Source organism: Helianthus annuus, chromosome 15 (genome assembly GCF_002127325.2).
Source record: "Helianthus annuus cultivar XRQ/B chromosome 15, HanXRQr2.0-SUNRISE, whole genome shotgun sequence".
NCBI classification, from domain to species: Eukaryota; Viridiplantae; Streptophyta; class Magnoliopsida; order Asterales; family Asteraceae; genus Helianthus; species Helianthus annuus.
In genome coordinates this window covers 17687014-17703248 of record NC_035447.2, presented here as the reverse complement: position 1 = coordinate 17703248, position 16235 = coordinate 17687014, and the positions used below count along the sequence as shown (strand labels likewise).

Sequence of the window (16235 nt, the reverse complement as noted above, 5' to 3'; positions counted from 1 at the left end):
GTACTCACAAATTGATCACAAAGTCAGTTTATTAACGGTCAAGTTTTTTTGTTTAAATATATACTTACATTATTTTTTTTTTAAACTAAATAAAAAATTTCAAGGATGTTTCATAAAGACACTTTGTTTTCTACTCATAACCATACTTTTGTAATCACTTTAAAGACCATAAACCTGTTTTATTTTTACAAAGATAATTAATTTAAACCTATACAACAGTAGTCCTTAAGAATAGTAAAAGATATTTTATATACATATGTATTTAAAAACTTTTAACAAGAAGTATTAACTTTAAAAACTGTACATACCCAATTCATATTCATACTGCATATTAAGGTCCATAACAGACGTTAGTTATATAAACAGAGTAATACAAACAAAAGTGAAAGCCTAAAATGGGTCTGAATTATTTGTTCCTTTTAAAATTTGACTTTCAACGGTTCATTAACATAAAAAACTCAACATACACAACTGATATTTATACAGCCTATTAAGGCCGTTAACAGACAATACTTTTAACAACAGAATAATAAAAACAAAACTGAAAGCCTAAAATGGTTCTGAATTTTTTGTTCGTTTAAAAATGTCACTTTCAACGGTTCCTGGTTTCATATTTGGAGGTTTTGTAAGCTTAAACCTTTTTGTCGGTCAACTATAAGGACAAATACACCATTTCAAAGTGTTTCACCTTTTAGTTAATCTACTACCTATCCAAGAAAGTTGACTAATTCTGATTACTTTCATATACCTTATATAGTTTTGTTTTTTTCTTCCAACCCTCACTATTTATATCCACTCCCCCTTCCTCCTTTTTCACCCACTTCAATTCTCCTTCTTCCCTTTGATATTTGAAGCATCTTACTGAAGTAATGGAGCACGGGTAGGGAATTGAATTTTTATACATTTTCTGTTTCATATTGTATTTTATACATAGTAATATTAACGCATATTTCTTTGATATAGTAACATCACTTATTTGAAGGATTTGGATTTGGCTCGCCGTGATTACACTGTGAAGGTTCGTGTACTCCGTTTATGGAAGCAACCGATGTATAACAATCCAGAGCAGTTTTACTCAATCGAAATGATCGTTGTTGATGAAGAGGTATATATTTCTCATATGAAGTAGATTTATTAGAAATAACGAACAAATTTAAAACTTTAACTTATCCGTTTAAGTTAAAGTTTTATCCAGTGATTCATTTTTTCTGTTAGTTTGTTAAAGTGCTATCAAGAATGGGTTATTGAAATCAAGTGAAAAATTTAAAAAAAACTAACTTATAACGTTTTCATGCACTTAGACAGTCAGTTTGTTAAAATTTATGTTATGTAATTACTTATCCCTTTAATTTAAAGTGTTATCCTTCTGCTTATGAACATCTCACTTTAACATGTAAAAATGTAGTTTCCTGTTTCTGTTCTATGTCATCTCCTAAAAGTATTTATATTTTTGGTGATTATTATCCTTATTATTTTTACTTTTCATATTTTATTTGACAGGGAACCACCATGCAAGGCAATGTTCTCCGAAGATATTTTCCGAGATTTGAACAAGTTTTCAATGAATCAGGTATATTCTTATAACCTTTTAAAGTAGTTTAACTAATATTTAATGTAACAAGTTGCCTGTTTAAGTGTTTCATATTAACTTATTTACAACTGCCTTAATTATAATAAAATGTTAATTTTTACAGCTGCGTTGTTTGTTTATGTGTTTTGTTTTAAATTATTTTTAGTCACATGTCATTAATTTAGTAGTTATAATATCATGTTACCCCTAGATATTTATGATTAGTTTCAGATTTTGGAAGTTTCAGATTTTGAAACGTCAAGTTTTCACCATATTCTCATTTAAGTACCTCACATGTTTCAATTTTATACATTATAAATTATTTGTATACTTCCAATTTCCGTATCCATGAATTTATTTAAAAGAAGTTATTTACATCCACATAGTGTAGAACTAAATGGTAGTTATAAGTTAATGTATATTAAAAAACGTATTATCAATTGTATTATCATATTATCCCTAATAAGTTTTGAGTAGTTTCTAATGGAACAACCACAAGTTTTGACCACATTGTCATTGAAGTACCTTATATGCTTATATTATAAACATCCTATAATATTTGTATACTTACATTTACCTTATCCTTAAATTTATTAAAAATAATTTGGTGACATCCACATATTGTAGAAGTAAAAGGTACCTATAACTTAGTTATATGCAATAAATTATAACATGTATAAATAAGCAAATGCTTAATATATTTGTACATTGTTTGTATTTTATATTTTTAATTTAATATTACAACCTTCAATTGTAAATTTAGTATATTAAGTTTTTGATTAATTTTTAAAATTTATGTTTTACATACCAACTTTTTTACAAGTACGTTACATGTTAACTTTTTATAGTTAATTTAATTCATTTATGTTTATTTTTCAAATTTTCAAACAGATTGCTATTTCATTGTGAAACCCACTATTGGTTTAAATGAGTCCAAGTACAAGTATGTGGACAACAAAAACAAGCTGGGAATCTACTGTGATACCGATGTGTATCCATGTAAGGATTTCAATGGTCCCATCTATGGGTTCTCATTCACATCCTTTAAGGATATCATTGACAAAACTGTTCCAGAAAACAAATCTATAGGTGACTAAAAACCTCATACATGTTTTTTAGTTATCTTTTTATATACTGTATAATGTTTTCACATTTAACCGACTTTCATTTTCTAGATGTTATTGGTTTTGTTGCTGATGTTAAAGACCTTAAGAAGTTTAAGACAGCAAGGGGTAAAGACACCAAGAAACTCAATGTCATCATTCAAGATCTAGAGTATGTGTTTTAATTCTTATTCAATCTATTGATTATAAATTCCTAATTTATATTTTTTACCCATTTTCTTTAAGCCTGATTTTTGGATATTTTATGTGAAGGATGGAATCAATATACCTGTCTTTGTGGGATTCTTATGTTGATCGGATTTTAGAGCACTGGGAAAACAGAGAACAACATGGTGTTATTGTTGTCATTCTGCAGTTTGGTACACTGAAGTACTTTGGTCGTTTTGGTTATGTTAACAGTTGTTTCAATGTTTCAAAGCTTTTCATAAATTCTGATGTTGATGAAATGACTACTTTTCGTAACAGGTGAATCATTTCAATGAATGCAAACCGAGAATTAATTTATTAAATTATTTCCTTAATATATTAGACTTACATAAATATTAATGTAATATAATTATTTGTAACAGTCTTATTGCAAACTCTGCTGCTTCGTCATGTTCGAGTCAATCTTCTCGGCTTTCTGGAATTTTTTTATCCTTGTATGATGAGTATGTTGTTAGATCTGAATTCAACAACATAGCTGAAGTAAATCTCAATCAGGTATTACAATTGACTATGTTTTTATATTAACATTATTTCTGTCATTATCACTAAACTACATATTTTATAGGCCAAGTCTGTTGTTGTTGTTGGTACTGTTCAAATGATATCCGAAGATTTGCCTTGGTATTACTTTGCTTGTAAAACTTGTAACAAGAAGGTTTTCCCAAAAGTTAATAATGATACACCTACGGTTGGTGTCTTGGTTGATGAAGAAGAGGTTTATGAGTGCAAAACGAAAACTTGCAAGGACATTGTGATTGAATATACTAAAAGGTGTAAATAATTTTAAATTGTTAGAAATTTAATGTTTCTCTTAGGTGTTTATATTTCATTGCTTACATTTTGACACTTTGTGATTTAGGCTTAAAATTCCATTGACTGTTCAAGATTCCAGTGGAACTGTGTCATTGACATTGTTTGACAGAGATGCTTGCCGAATTCTAAAAACAACTGCAGCTAACTTAATTGAGAAACACGTTGCTGTAAGTTTCCATTTAATAAATTTGCAAATTTTTATTTTTGTCCCTGGTAATATGTGAATAATATTTTTGTATATATACTACAGGGTGGTGATAAGGGTCTGTATCCTGACGAGTTTGAAGCTCTTTTAGGGAAAAAATTTGCATTCAAGATTGATATCAGTGAGTTCAACATTGAACACAACTTTTGGTTTTTTGGTGTTTCTAAATTGACTGACGATGAGGATATCATATTTGAGCTTGAGAAGAAAGCAAACAACATTGAGGTAATATTAAGTTTAAGTACTTAATTTCCGGTTCATTTAGTATATAAACATATTTTACATACTCAATTTCTGGAAAACAATGTAGGTGGAAACTACTGCTTCTTTGAACAACAGGTTCACTGATATGGAATCAGAAGATACTGTTAACCTGAATGTATGCATTGTGTACTCTATAAACTTACTCATTATTATACTTTATCTTCAATTATATGTTTGTGAATTATTTTAGTTGTTTGATATTAAAATTGAACAATTCCAAAAATGCAGGATGATAACTGCACTGATGTTATTATGGGAGTCACTGTTGGTACCAAATCAAATGAAGACTTCAAATCGAAGGTATGTAAAGTTATATTAAATACTTATAAAATTAAGTTAAATCTTCATTTTTTTTTTGACACCAATTTTGTTTATCATTTTTAGGTTCCTTCTGAGTCCATGGATGATAATGTCATCACCCCTTTGGCCAAAAATTTGGAGGACACTGCCATGGCAAGTAAGCCTCTTGGTGAGCCTGCGATTTTTAAGAGGAAAACCAAAAAACCTGCTTTCAAGAAAAACTTGGTTGAGAGTTATGATGTTGATGAAAATGGAGAAATGTCAACCACCAAACCAGTTAAACCTGGAAAACCAACTCTCCTAATTCCAAAAATTGAAAAATGAAGGCTTTACAGTCTTTATGTTCTAAGTGTTGGTTTCCTATGTTATTTTAATGTGTTTTAAGTTATGTTTATCGTTTAAGAACTACTTCAAAAGCTTTGGATCATTCAAGCTTTTATGTTTAAGAAGTTTAATTTCGTTTTGTTGTACTGAATGCTTCTAGACAATATTTCAAAGCAAGTATTATGTTTGGTTTTTAATGTATTAATGTTTTGTTACATTTTTCATTTTATTTTTGACAATATTATATTTGATGTGGTTGTAATGTAAATATACCTAGATAACGTTGATAACTTTTTCAACTCTGCTCCTTTATGAACTACTATTTGAAGAATATATATTATCATCTTCAGTTGATAGTAGTTACAGAAAAACCTCAAATGTTTTGTAAATATCGACACTCACATATAATACATGATAAACGATAATTTTAATTCAAAACATAAGTTTGTTTTTTATATACTGCGATTGTAGTACATAATTTATCAAAATACATAATTTTCCAAAGTTTATACCCTTTAAACATTCAAATTCTTTACTGTCCAATTACTCCACATCTTATTATGTAATTTTACAACTCCACATTTGAAATTTATAATTTTTTAAATACTTCTCTAAATACGGCTTATATTTCAGTCTTTTTAAATTATTTATTTCCTTAGTTATACCATATATTATTATCCACAGATCAAAACGATGGAATTTTTGAAGCAAAGGTTATGCGACAAAAAAGGAAATTACATCTGGCAGCTAAAAAAACGAAACGTTGTGATTTGGCTTCCACAGGAAAAGGTCATGTTTTCATTACTTTATCCTATTTGTGAAAAATATATGCCATTGAATATTAATTTATTCCCACTTATAAAACAATAATTTGAAAGTAATGATAGTTTTTTTTATTTATTCAGGCTTTGAAACGCGAAGTCCGCTATCTAACATTACAAATGGTATGTATTTACTTTATTTATATTTCACCAATTTGATTATTGTTTAAATAGGTGTATTCATTGTAGATTGTAAGGAAAGAATACTTTTGCGAAAAGAAGTGATCGATAAAAGGATTTCCCACAAAAAGTCTAAAGGTAATTTATCAGTTTACCATTAATTATTTAAGAATAAGCTATTTTGTAAAGTTAATTTTCATTACTCGCATATTATTTAATTTTTAATTTCCATTTTATGGAAATATTAGCAGTACACTATTATTACACTACTAAATATTTGTTTTCATAAAGCAGGTTTGCAAAATGTCCAAGTTAGTTCTAACCAATCACCAACTAACAGAAATGTCGATTATGGGAAGGAAGTCGTCAATACTTATCAATCAATTCCAAACACACATACCACTGACACTGCTTCAAATATCTATTATACACCATTGCTATCAGATGTTACAAATGGTACATATTTATTTATAATCAATTATTTAAAAACTACATATTTTCCTTATGTTTTTTTCTTTGTTATCCACGTTTTTTTGTTTCACAGCTTCACTCCCCAATAATGATTATACTAGCTCGAAGTTTAATCGGCGCATCCGTAAAGAATATCTAGATAGGAGAAAAAAAGGCCTGAATTTTACCTCACCAAACAATCCAATTTCAAGTACACAACCCTGTCTCCCATATTGTCAAAGTATGGTGGTATTCTCATTATCTAATTACAAGATAGTAATTCAAATTATTATTAATAGTTGTCCTATTTTTTGCAGGTACTTCTTCTTCAGATATCCAATTCAGTTTTAACAATTCACCAATTAATAGAACTGTCCCTTATGTGAAGGAAGTTGTTATTCCTTATCAATCAAATCCAAATCAACATACCATTGTTCATTCTTCCAATATCTATTTTACACCTATGCTATCAGATATTACTAATGGTATATAAATTTTTAATTTTCATATTTTAAATTTAAAAAAAATGTACATTAATCCATTAACTTTTTCTCTTTGTATACAACATTATATTTTTTACAGCTTCAATCACCACTGATGATTATAGTAGCCCAAAGTTTTGTCGGAGCATCAGGAAACAATATCGTGATAGGCAAAAACAAGCAATTAAATCTCCATCAGTAAACTTTCCAAGGTCAACTACACAAGCATCTATCAAATTACCACAAAGTATGTTAGTTACTTATTTATATTTTCAAAATGTAAATTCAAATTATTATTAGTAGTTAACATATTTATATATATTGAAAATTGTTAAATCCGAATTCCTTTTTTAGGTACTTATACGTCAAAGAAGAATATTCAATTATCTTCGTTGAACAATTCTCGAGAAAAACTCCCTTTTTCCGGAGAATTTATAACGAATATATTTTGTGGCATATCAAAAGGTAATATTCCACTTCGACATATTTTTCGATTTAACAATACCATGTTATAATTGTATAATAATAAAATTAAACTTTTCCATTAACAGATTACTTGGATCATGGTGATCAAAGTCATATATGTGAAACATGTCATGCAAAATTATGGAAAGATGAAGTCTTAAGAAGTTATCAAAGAAAGACTAAATCAAGTTTTTCTCTATGTTGTGGTTACAGCAAAGTCAAACTTCCCGATTTCAAGCCCCCGCCCTCTGATTATAAAAGTCTTTATACTTCTTCTGACTCTAAAAGCATTCATTTTTTGAAAAACATTCGTCGTTACAACTCAATGTTTTCTTTTACTTCCATGGGTGGAAAAGTAGATAACTCCATTAACAATGGTAATTCTCCTTATGTATTCAGACTTAGTGGTGAGAATTATCATAGTATTGGAAGTCTTATACCAACGAATGGATCCAAGCCTAAGTTTTCTCAGTTATATATATATGATACTGAGAATGAGGTTGCAAACAGACAATTTGTTTTAGGGTATGTTTTTTATTTAATATTTCAAAATTTTATATTTCAAAATATTTTTTTTATCAATCCTTATTTAATTTAGTTTTTTTTTTAATTAGGGAAAGCCGAAAACACTCCAGCTTAAGTAGCGAAAATTTGGATTTTGAAATAATTTCAGAATTGAAGGCAATGTTAGATTCTCGCAATCAGTTGGTTAAGTCTTACAGAATGGCGAGAGATTGTTTTCAAAGAAATCCTTGTGAGAATCTAAAGATTCGCCTTATTGCAAAAAGGAATAAAGATGGTAGGACATATAACTTGCCAACTGCTTCTGAAGTTGCTGCTTTAATAGTTGGAGATATTGACACTTTGTTTGAACCTAGAGATATTATTGTGAAGAGTAAACAAGGTTATCTCGAGCGAATTAGTGAACTACATCCTTCTTATTTAGCTCTTCAATATCCCCTACTTTTTGTGTACGGTGATGATGGTTATAGAATTGATATCCTTCATCGTGATGTTTCTACTTCAAGCAGCAGTGATGTTTCTACTTCAACCACCAGTAAAAGACATACGTGCACAATGAGAGAATACTTTTGCTACAGAATCCAAGATAGATCGAATACGTTTTCTTTGGTTCTTAATTCCAGAAGGCTTTTTCAACAATTTTTGGTTGATGCGTATACTATGATTGAAAGCGAAAGGCTCTTATACATACGTACTCAACAAAAGAAATTAAGATGCGAGACTTTTGAGAATTTATGTTCTGTTAAAGAACAAGGCAAAAGTGATGTCTCTAAAATCGGTCAGCGTGTTATATTACCTTCGTCTTTTACTGGTAGTGCACGGTACATGTTTCAAAATTATTTAGATGCCATGTCCCTTTGTAAATGGTATGGATATCCTGATTTTTTCATAACAATCACATGTAACCCAAAATGGCCTGAAGTGAAGAGGTTTCATAAGGACACGACTCTTAACCCGGAAGATAGGCCTGATATTTTATGTAGGTTATTTAAAATCAAGTTGGATTCCATCATTAAAGACTTAAGGGATAATGCAATTCTGGGAAAGCTTCAAGCAGGTATTTTAATTAATTTTGTTTTTGTCTTCAAACTTTTCTACTTTTTTTTCAACATTTATAATAAATAAACTTTAAACTATGTTATATATGCCTATTTAGTTAGTAAACGGTAGGAAACATTAAAAAGTAAATATAATACACAATTTTAAATTTGTTTATTTTTTATTTTTAGTTGTATATACGGTGGAGTTTCAAAAGCGCGGCTTGCCTCATGCTCATTTGTGCTTATTTATGCATGCCGACCACAAACTTCCAACCGTTGATTATATCGATCCATTCATTTCTGCCGAAATACCTGACAAAGACAAAGAACCAGAGTTATATTTTCTTGTAACTGAGTTCATGATTCATGGTCCTTGTGGTGTTGAAAATATGAATTGTCCCTGCATGATTGACGGAAAGTGTTCCAAAAATTTTCCCAAAAAATTTCGTGAATCTACATGCATAGATGGTGATGGTTTTCCCGTTTATAGAAGACGTAACAACGGTGTTTTTATTGAGAAGTCAGATGTCAAGTTAGATAACCGCAGTGTTGTGCCATACAATAAAATTCTTTTACAAAGATATCAAGCACACATCAATGTTGAGTGGTGCAATCAGGCCGGATCAATAAAATATTTGTTTAAATATATAAATAAAGGTCATGATAGGGCATCCATTTGTTTTGTACCAAGTAAAGAAGCAAATGATAAAGAAAAGACGGTTGATGAAATCAAAGACTACTATAGTTGTCGATACATATCTGCTTGTGAAGCGTCTTGGCGGATTTTTTCTTATGATATACATTATAGGAATCCTTCTGTCATTAGGCTTCCTTTTCATCTTCCAGGACAACAACATGTTATCTATGAAGAATTTGAAGAAATAGAAGATGTGTTAGATAAACCGTCAGTGAATGCTTCAATGTTTTTACAGTGGTTTGTTTGTAATGAAAAATACCCTGCGGCACGTCAACTTACTTATGTCGAATTCCCAACAAAATTTGTATGGAAGATCAACAAACGTAAGTGGAAACCAAGGAAAAGAGGGTTTTCAATTGGCAGAATTCATTCGGTTTCTCCTTCAGTCGGTGAAGCTTATTATTTGAGGATTTTGTTGAACAAGGTGAAAGGTCCAAGAAATTTTGAGGATATTAGAACCGTAAATGATGTTGAGTATCCTACTTTTAGAGATGCATGTTATGCATATGGCCTTTTGGATGATGACAATGAATATGTTGAAGCAATTATAGAAGCCAGTTTCACCGGATCGGGTTATTATTTAAGAAGTTTGTTTTGTACAATGTTAATGTCCGAGAGTATGTCTAGACCGGAATTTGTGTGGGAAAAAACTTTCACTTACTTATCAGATGACATTCTCTACAAGCAACGTCGTATTTTAAAACATCCAGGTATTTTCCATTATAATAGAATTTATATAAATGTTTAAGTTAATGTAATATATAATTTTGACGTTAATTTCATTATTTCACAGGTTTGGTACTTAACGAAGATCAAATTAAGAACCTAACATTGTTTGAGATCCAAAAGTTTTTACTTCGAAATAATTCCACTCTTAAAAGGTATTCCAGTATGCCTTTTCCTAATCATGATTGTATATCTTCCGCAAACAATCTTTTACTTAGTGAAGAGTTGGCTTATGACAAGGAGATATTAGTTGAAGAGTTTCGTAAACTTTTCTCTTCATTAACTAAAGAACAACGGGTTATATATGAAGAAATCATCACAGCGGTGGATAACAACAAAGGAGGGGTTTTTTTTGTTTATGGTTACGGTGGAACAGGAAAAACATATCTTTGGAAGACTTTATGTGCATCTATAAGATCAGAAGGGAAAATTGTTTTAAGTGTTGCTTCCAGTGGAATTGCATCTCTTTTGCTATCAGGAGGGAGGACTGCTCACTCTCGGTTCCACATTCCTATCAATTTAGATGAGGATTCTTTTTGTTTCATTAAGCCAGATAGCGATCTTGCACGTTTATTACAAGAAACATCACTTATTATTTGGGACGAAGCACCAATGGTACATAAACATGGATTTGAAGCTTTGGACAGATCGTTAAAAGACCTTTTTAGATCTGTATCTGGAGCATCATCAGAATTGCCATTTGGTGGGAAAGTTATAGTTTTTGGAGGAGACTTCCGACAAATACTACCTGTGGTGCCAGGAGGAAGCAGACAACAAATTGTAAATGCTTCTTTAAGTTCTTCTTATATTTGGAGAACTTGCAAAGTCCTAAAATTGACCAAAAATTTGAGGTTGAGTACCTCAAATGATCCATCTGAAATACAAGAAACTACCAACTTTGCAAACTGGCTTTTGGATATAGGTGAAGGTAATGTCGGTGGTGTGAATGACGGCAATGCAATTTTACAAATACCCGAAGATCTTCTCATCAAACATTCGTCTGATCCCATTTCAGAGTTAATCGAGTTTGTATATCCTTCTCTTATATATAATTTCAATGAAGCAAATTACTTCCATCAAAGAGCCATTCTAGCTCCAACAAATGACGTTGTTCAAGAAATTAACGATCGTATGCTGTCACTTTTTCCGGGAGTTGAGAAGGAATATTTAAGCTCAGATAGTATCTGTCCAACAGAAATGCTTAATGAGAATTTAGATGATACATTATGCTCACCGGATATTCTTAATGGAATTAAAGCTTCTGGTTTGCCGAATCATAGGTTAGTTTTCAAGGTAGGTGTTCCGGTCATGCTTCTTAGAAATATTGACCAAAAAAGTGGTTTGTGTAACGGAACAAGATTAAAGGTGGTCTCTTTGGGTAAACGTGTTATACAGGTAGAGATTATCTCTGGAAGTCACATTGGCGATCGTCATTATATTCCTAGAATTACGTTGATACCTACAGACAAAAAACTTCACATTAAGTTACAAAGAAGACAATTTCCACTTGCGGTATCTTTTGCAATGACCATAAACAAAAGTCAAGGACAATCACTCTCTAGAGTTGGTTTGTTTTTGAAAAATCCAGTTTTCACACATGGTCAATTGTATGTTGCATTATCAAGAGTTACCCGACGAGATGGCCTCAAAATTGTTATTCTAGATAGTGATGGAAATCTTTCTGATACAACGTCAAATGTCGTATACAAAGAAGGTTTTAGAAATTTGTAATGTAAATATAAAATATCATGTGTTCAGTAACAGTGAAGTGTACTTGTATGTCGCTTTATGTTTAGTTTATGTCAGACACGTTAGTATACTGTATGAATATTATTATCGTTATTTTCATTTATTGCCATTTTTTAAAATGTAATACAATGATAAGTTGAGTAGTCTATATAAAAAATCATATGTAATTTAAATTTAAAGTAACAACAAAAATACCATTACATTGATATCTCTATAATAGAGAATTTGTGAAGACGTTAAAGATATAAAACCTGTATATTTAGAGGCTCATATCCATCCACTATATTTTTTGTTGTGAGTGTGTAACAAAGAGAAACAAACAAAAGTAATGGTCATATAAATGTATATACTACCGGTTAAAGTTAACATATCTTTGAAAGAATGATTTTAATCTAACCTCATATGAGTAGATTACTAAAATTTGTAATCTAATTAAATAAAAAACATGAACAAACATTACTTAAAACCGAACTAAAAAACAGTCAAATAAGTATGTCATATTGCTTAAGCAAACCATATAAACTTTATAAACAACAACCATCATAACAATTCAAAATGGGTTGCTAACATTCTTACAAAAGAGAATTGTTTTAAGTACTAACTGTCCAAAGGATAACATATCTAATATCCGATTTCCAAAACATTAAGAACTACTATTAAGTAATAACCAACATGTTGCCAAAACATCTAAAGTCCAAACTAACGACCACAATTGCAAATAGTCAGGCACGACCTCTTTTCTTTGTAGTCTTGTGAACAACTTTGGTCAACATCAAAAGCTGAGAAGACTTCACATATTTAAAGAATAGAGTAGCGCCAATGGGTATTTGATTTGATTTCAAGAATCTCGACCACTTGGAAAAACCATACCTGTAAACATCACCAGTCCTTTCCGCTAACGTCTTGATGTTTGTTACCTCACATCTAAGGTTTTTTACCGAAACTTCAGGCAGGTTGTCAACAGAAAGACACAAATCATCCGAAACATGACACGGTAAACGCTGAATACATAATAAAAAATAAGAATTTCAAATTAATATGTAACATATTATTGTTAGCAATATATGAAGTAACACAATATTTAATAACATTCAAAGACATACCAATCGATTTTCTGCTACCTTCGTGAATTCAATGAATGAATCTGTTTTCATCGTTTTCAAATTGGAACGTTTACGGCTAACAGGTACAGGTTCAGCGGCCTCGACCTTATCAACAACAGTTTCTTTTTTGTTTCCAAACTTTGAACGGGTACGATGAGCAATTACAGAATCATGTGACTGAATGATTACTGACTTACATTTCTTAGGGGCCTAATAAGTCCAAAATAAATAAAATTAGTTTGTGTATTAAGATAACATTTTCAAATTAAAAAATGCATATATGATACTATACCTTCATCTTTCGCGGCAGAACAGATTGACGAACATCAACTGTATTGTTCGTAATGGCCTATACAGGTAAATAAATACATAAGTGACTAACTATTTGGAATAAATAACAATTTCAGCAGAACTCACATCAGAAACAACTGCGGAGCACAGACTCGGTTCATTCATCATAACAGTTTTTGGTATCAAAAAGCTGTCGAGATCCATGTCACTCATACTTTTGTCCTGAAAAAAGCAAAACATAAATTTCAAAATAATGTAAACAAATTCAGTCAAATTAACAAATAATAGTTTAAGTAAGACAAATACAACCTTTAAAGTAATATCTTCATTAACATTATCAATAGTTTTCGCCTTCGGGTCATCCTACAAAAGATATAAATTAACATTCGTAAACGAATAAATAAAAGGAAAATAATTAAAAAAATTTAAAAAAAATTTCAATTTGTTAAATTAAAACAAACCTTCATAGTTGAATCTACATCACAAACAACACTTGCTTTGCCTTTGCCTTCAGTTTTTGAATCCCAATTCTCTTTGAACTACATATCAAAATAAATTTTTGTTTAACATAATAGAAACAATTATTATTTAATAAATAAATGATACATGTAACCAAAACTACCTTCTTCTTAAGGTCTTCCATTTCAAGTAGAGATGAGAAAAAGGTATCAAACTTGGCATCGTCTTGATCCTATATAATTAAGAATGAAAAAAATAAGTGTCAAAATACATCATAAAAATATTTATAAAATCAGTTAATTAATTTTCTTATAATATAAAGAATTACATTGAACATATCTTTAAAACCTGCCAAATGAGCTTTTACATCTTTACTTTCCACAGCAACACCTTCTTCAATCACAGTTCCAGCATCAATACACTCCTCTTTACATGCCGTCTAAATATAAAATTAACAAATAACAATGTGTTAAATGAATTATGTAATTATAAGATCTACTTGATAAGTAAACAATATTGTACATTTATAATTCTAACCTCGATAGCAAATTCATCACAATCGTCAACATAGATTGGGTCGTCCAAAACTACTAACTCAACCCTGTTGTTCTGAATTTGAGTACCGGTTTCATGATTAAATACTGAAACCTCGAAGATCTTATTTCCATGCAGTGAGAAAACAAAGGTAGATCTCCTGTCTAATGCAAGTTCATTTATCATCTCCGAACATCCATGACTAAAAACACACCTGTCAGTTAATCCGTCCATGTTAACGTTCCAAAACCTATCTCCTAAATACAGAGTTGATTGACCACCTTTGAACATCTTTCCATAAAATTCTCTCCAAAACTCATCTGCCATTACCTGCATATGATGTGATAATTATTATTAAAAATTAACTTAAAAACCAGTATACAAACATAACAAATTATTCAACATACAAATATTATAAGATAATACTTACAATAACATCTTCCTGAGGGTTGATCTTGGATATGAACATGTTTTTATGAACACATGATTTAAAGACCATTAAAAAAAATGAGGTCGGTCCATAAGTCTGAAACATAAGGTAGTCATCTTTTCTAACAGAAGTATCCCTAACCAGTTTGGTGAATCCATCAGCAAGAACAGGGCCAACATCAGTTTTTTTTACTCTTACAAATCATATATTGTCACCATCAACAATCTTAACTGAATCTTTGTAAGGTGGGTGGTCTCCCCAAACCATTGATGCAAAGTCATTAGGTAATTCCTATGAGTTTAAAAAAGCGAATAAATTATCAGTTTACATAATATATATAATTATAAAACATTAGAATAAATTTAATAAACGTACCAAAAATATCGGAAAATCTTCATCAATTAGCTTTAAAAATGAAGGTGTGTTGTGCAAAGGGTCGATACCTGAAATTAATATACGAATTTATTTAAACTAAAAAGGTCAATTATTAATAACAAAACAATGAATTTTACAAACAATAATAAGTATACGTTATATAAATTTTCTAAATAATTTATTTTTAGAACAGGAAAAAAGGGCAAAAATAATCTACAACATCAAAAATTTGATTCTTATACTGAAAAGTAATGTACAACAGGAAAAAAGGGCAAAAACATATAAAGACAATAAATCAACATAATCTGTATTTTTAACAAAATGCATTATCATCAACATTATAATGTAAGATCTGCCGATAGGGTTTTGCCCAAAAAAAACATAACATCTAAAATACAATAAACAGAACATTTACCTACGATTGTTGAAAGATTCGTCATCTAAAATAATGACCGGCTATAGAGTTTTCTGCAAATATGTATAAACATATAAAGAATACATTAGCTTCGATTATTCAAAATATTTTTCAGTTTTAATGATTATAATCTTCAGTATTTTGATAATGGGATTTAGGGTTTCTAAGCATCAATAAAGAACAAAAATTACAAAAAAAAAAAATCAATCAAATCAGAATAAACATAAAACAATAACTATCGATCAAAGTTTCATTACATAAACTGAAGATTTTGTGCAACAATCTACATAAAACACAAAAAATAATTTTCGATTAACAACCGACGGTTGAATTTTAAAGAAGAAAAAACTCGATATGTGATCTAATAACATAAATAAAGCGTATTTAGGAGTAATCAAGAACATTTACCTGCAAAATATGAACAGATTCGCCAAAGTGTGTGTATCGGATATAGATTTGATGATGAGAGAAAAAGAGTTCTAAAAGAAAGTGTAAGAAGAAAGATTAGGTAAAAGGATTGATCAAAAGTTTATATATGATCCGTATTCTATGTCGGTTAGTAAGGGCAAACATAAACCCGACCCAAAGTTATTCGGATCCCTTGTAGAAATGGATTTGTTTATTGAAGAAATATATATTAATATTAATATATATAGATATGGTTTTTTAACTTTTACTTTCCAAATAATATGGCTAGAGTTTCACTAAACCCTATGTTGGTAACTTGAATTCCAACTTCGGAAAATAGG

At 30.1% G+C, this 16235-nt stretch overlaps 3 protein-coding genes across 3 annotated transcripts; 2 read left to right on the top strand and 1 right to left on the bottom strand.

Moving 5' to 3' along the window:
- The first annotated feature begins 818 nt into the window (after positions 1 to 818).
- On the top strand, positions 819 to 5004 carry LOC110914842 (replication protein A 70 kDa DNA-binding subunit B-like). Its single transcript, XM_022159527.2, has 12 exons — positions 819 to 1105; positions 1501 to 1570; positions 2462 to 2659; positions 2746 to 2845; positions 2947 to 3159; positions 3264 to 3396; positions 3467 to 3672; positions 3761 to 3881; positions 3965 to 4144; positions 4230 to 4298; positions 4412 to 4483; positions 4568 to 5004. Exons 1-12 carry the CDS (start codon positions 1049 to 1051, stop codon positions 4805 to 4807), a joined length of 1659 nt encoding a protein of 552 aa, XP_022015219.2. The 5' UTR covers positions 819 to 1048; the 3' UTR covers positions 4808 to 5004.
- A 519-nt stretch (positions 5005 to 5523) lies between these two features.
- On the top strand, positions 5524 to 11861 carry LOC110913359. The gene is made up of 12 exons (XM_022158195.1): positions 5524 to 5596; positions 5713 to 5751; positions 5803 to 5886; positions 6043 to 6204; positions 6293 to 6409; positions 6516 to 6683; positions 6781 to 6927; positions 7035 to 7145; positions 7232 to 7670; positions 7760 to 8724; positions 8897 to 10114; positions 10198 to 11861. Exons 1-12 carry the CDS (start codon positions 5524 to 5526, stop codon positions 11859 to 11861), a joined length of 5187 nt encoding a protein of 1728 aa, XP_022013887.1.
- A 645-nt stretch (positions 11862 to 12506) lies between these two features.
- Positions 12507 to 14735, bottom strand: LOC110913360. Its single transcript, XM_035984262.1, has 9 exons — positions 14697 to 14735; positions 14270 to 14596; positions 14061 to 14171; positions 13896 to 13964; positions 13735 to 13812; positions 13400 to 13636; positions 13275 to 13331; positions 12983 to 13192; positions 12507 to 12880 (listed from the first exon to the last, which is right to left on the bottom strand). The coding sequence occupies exons 1-9, from the start codon at positions 14733 to 14735 to the stop codon at positions 12602 to 12604; spliced, it is 1407 nt and encodes a 468-aa protein (XP_035840155.1). The 3' UTR covers positions 12507 to 12601.
- Positions 14736 to 16235: the final 1500 nt, after the last annotated feature.

Bases quoted from the DNA above. Each gene is read 5' to 3' on its own strand.
- LOC110913359 (XM_022158195.1), top strand. From the start codon at position 5,524: ATGCGACAAAAAAGGAAATTACATCTGGCAGCTAAAAAAACGAAACGT. The intron at 5,597-5,712 runs GTCATGTTTTCA...TTATTTATTCAG, and splicing joins TTTGGCTTCCACAGGAAAAG to GCTTTGAAACGCGAAGTCCG. The intron at 7,671-7,759 runs GTATGTTTTTTA...TTTTTTAATTAG, and splicing joins AACAGACAATTTGTTTTAGG to GGAAAGCCGAAAACACTCCA.
- LOC110914842 (XM_022159527.2), top strand. From the start codon at position 1,049: ATGTATAACAATCCAGAGCAGTTTTACTCAATCGAAATGATCGTTGTT. The intron at 2,660-2,745 runs GTGACTAAAAAC...TTCATTTTCTAG, and splicing joins TCCAGAAAACAAATCTATAG to ATGTTATTGGTTTTGTTGCT. The intron at 3,397-3,466 runs GTATTACAATTG...CATATTTTATAG, and splicing joins CTGAAGTAAATCTCAATCAG to GCCAAGTCTGTTGTTGTTGT.
- LOC110913360 (XM_035984262.1), bottom strand. From the start codon at position 14,735: ATGTTCATATCCAAGATCAACCCTCAGGAAGATGTTATT. The intron at 13,965-14,060 runs GTAATTCTTTAT...TTAATTATATAG, and splicing joins GTTTTAAAGATATGTTCAAT to GATCAAGACGATGCCAAGTT. The intron at 13,193-13,274 runs GTATAGTATCAT...TGGACTTATTAG, and splicing joins TTCTGCCGCGAAAGATGAAG to GCCCCTAAGAAATGTAAGTC.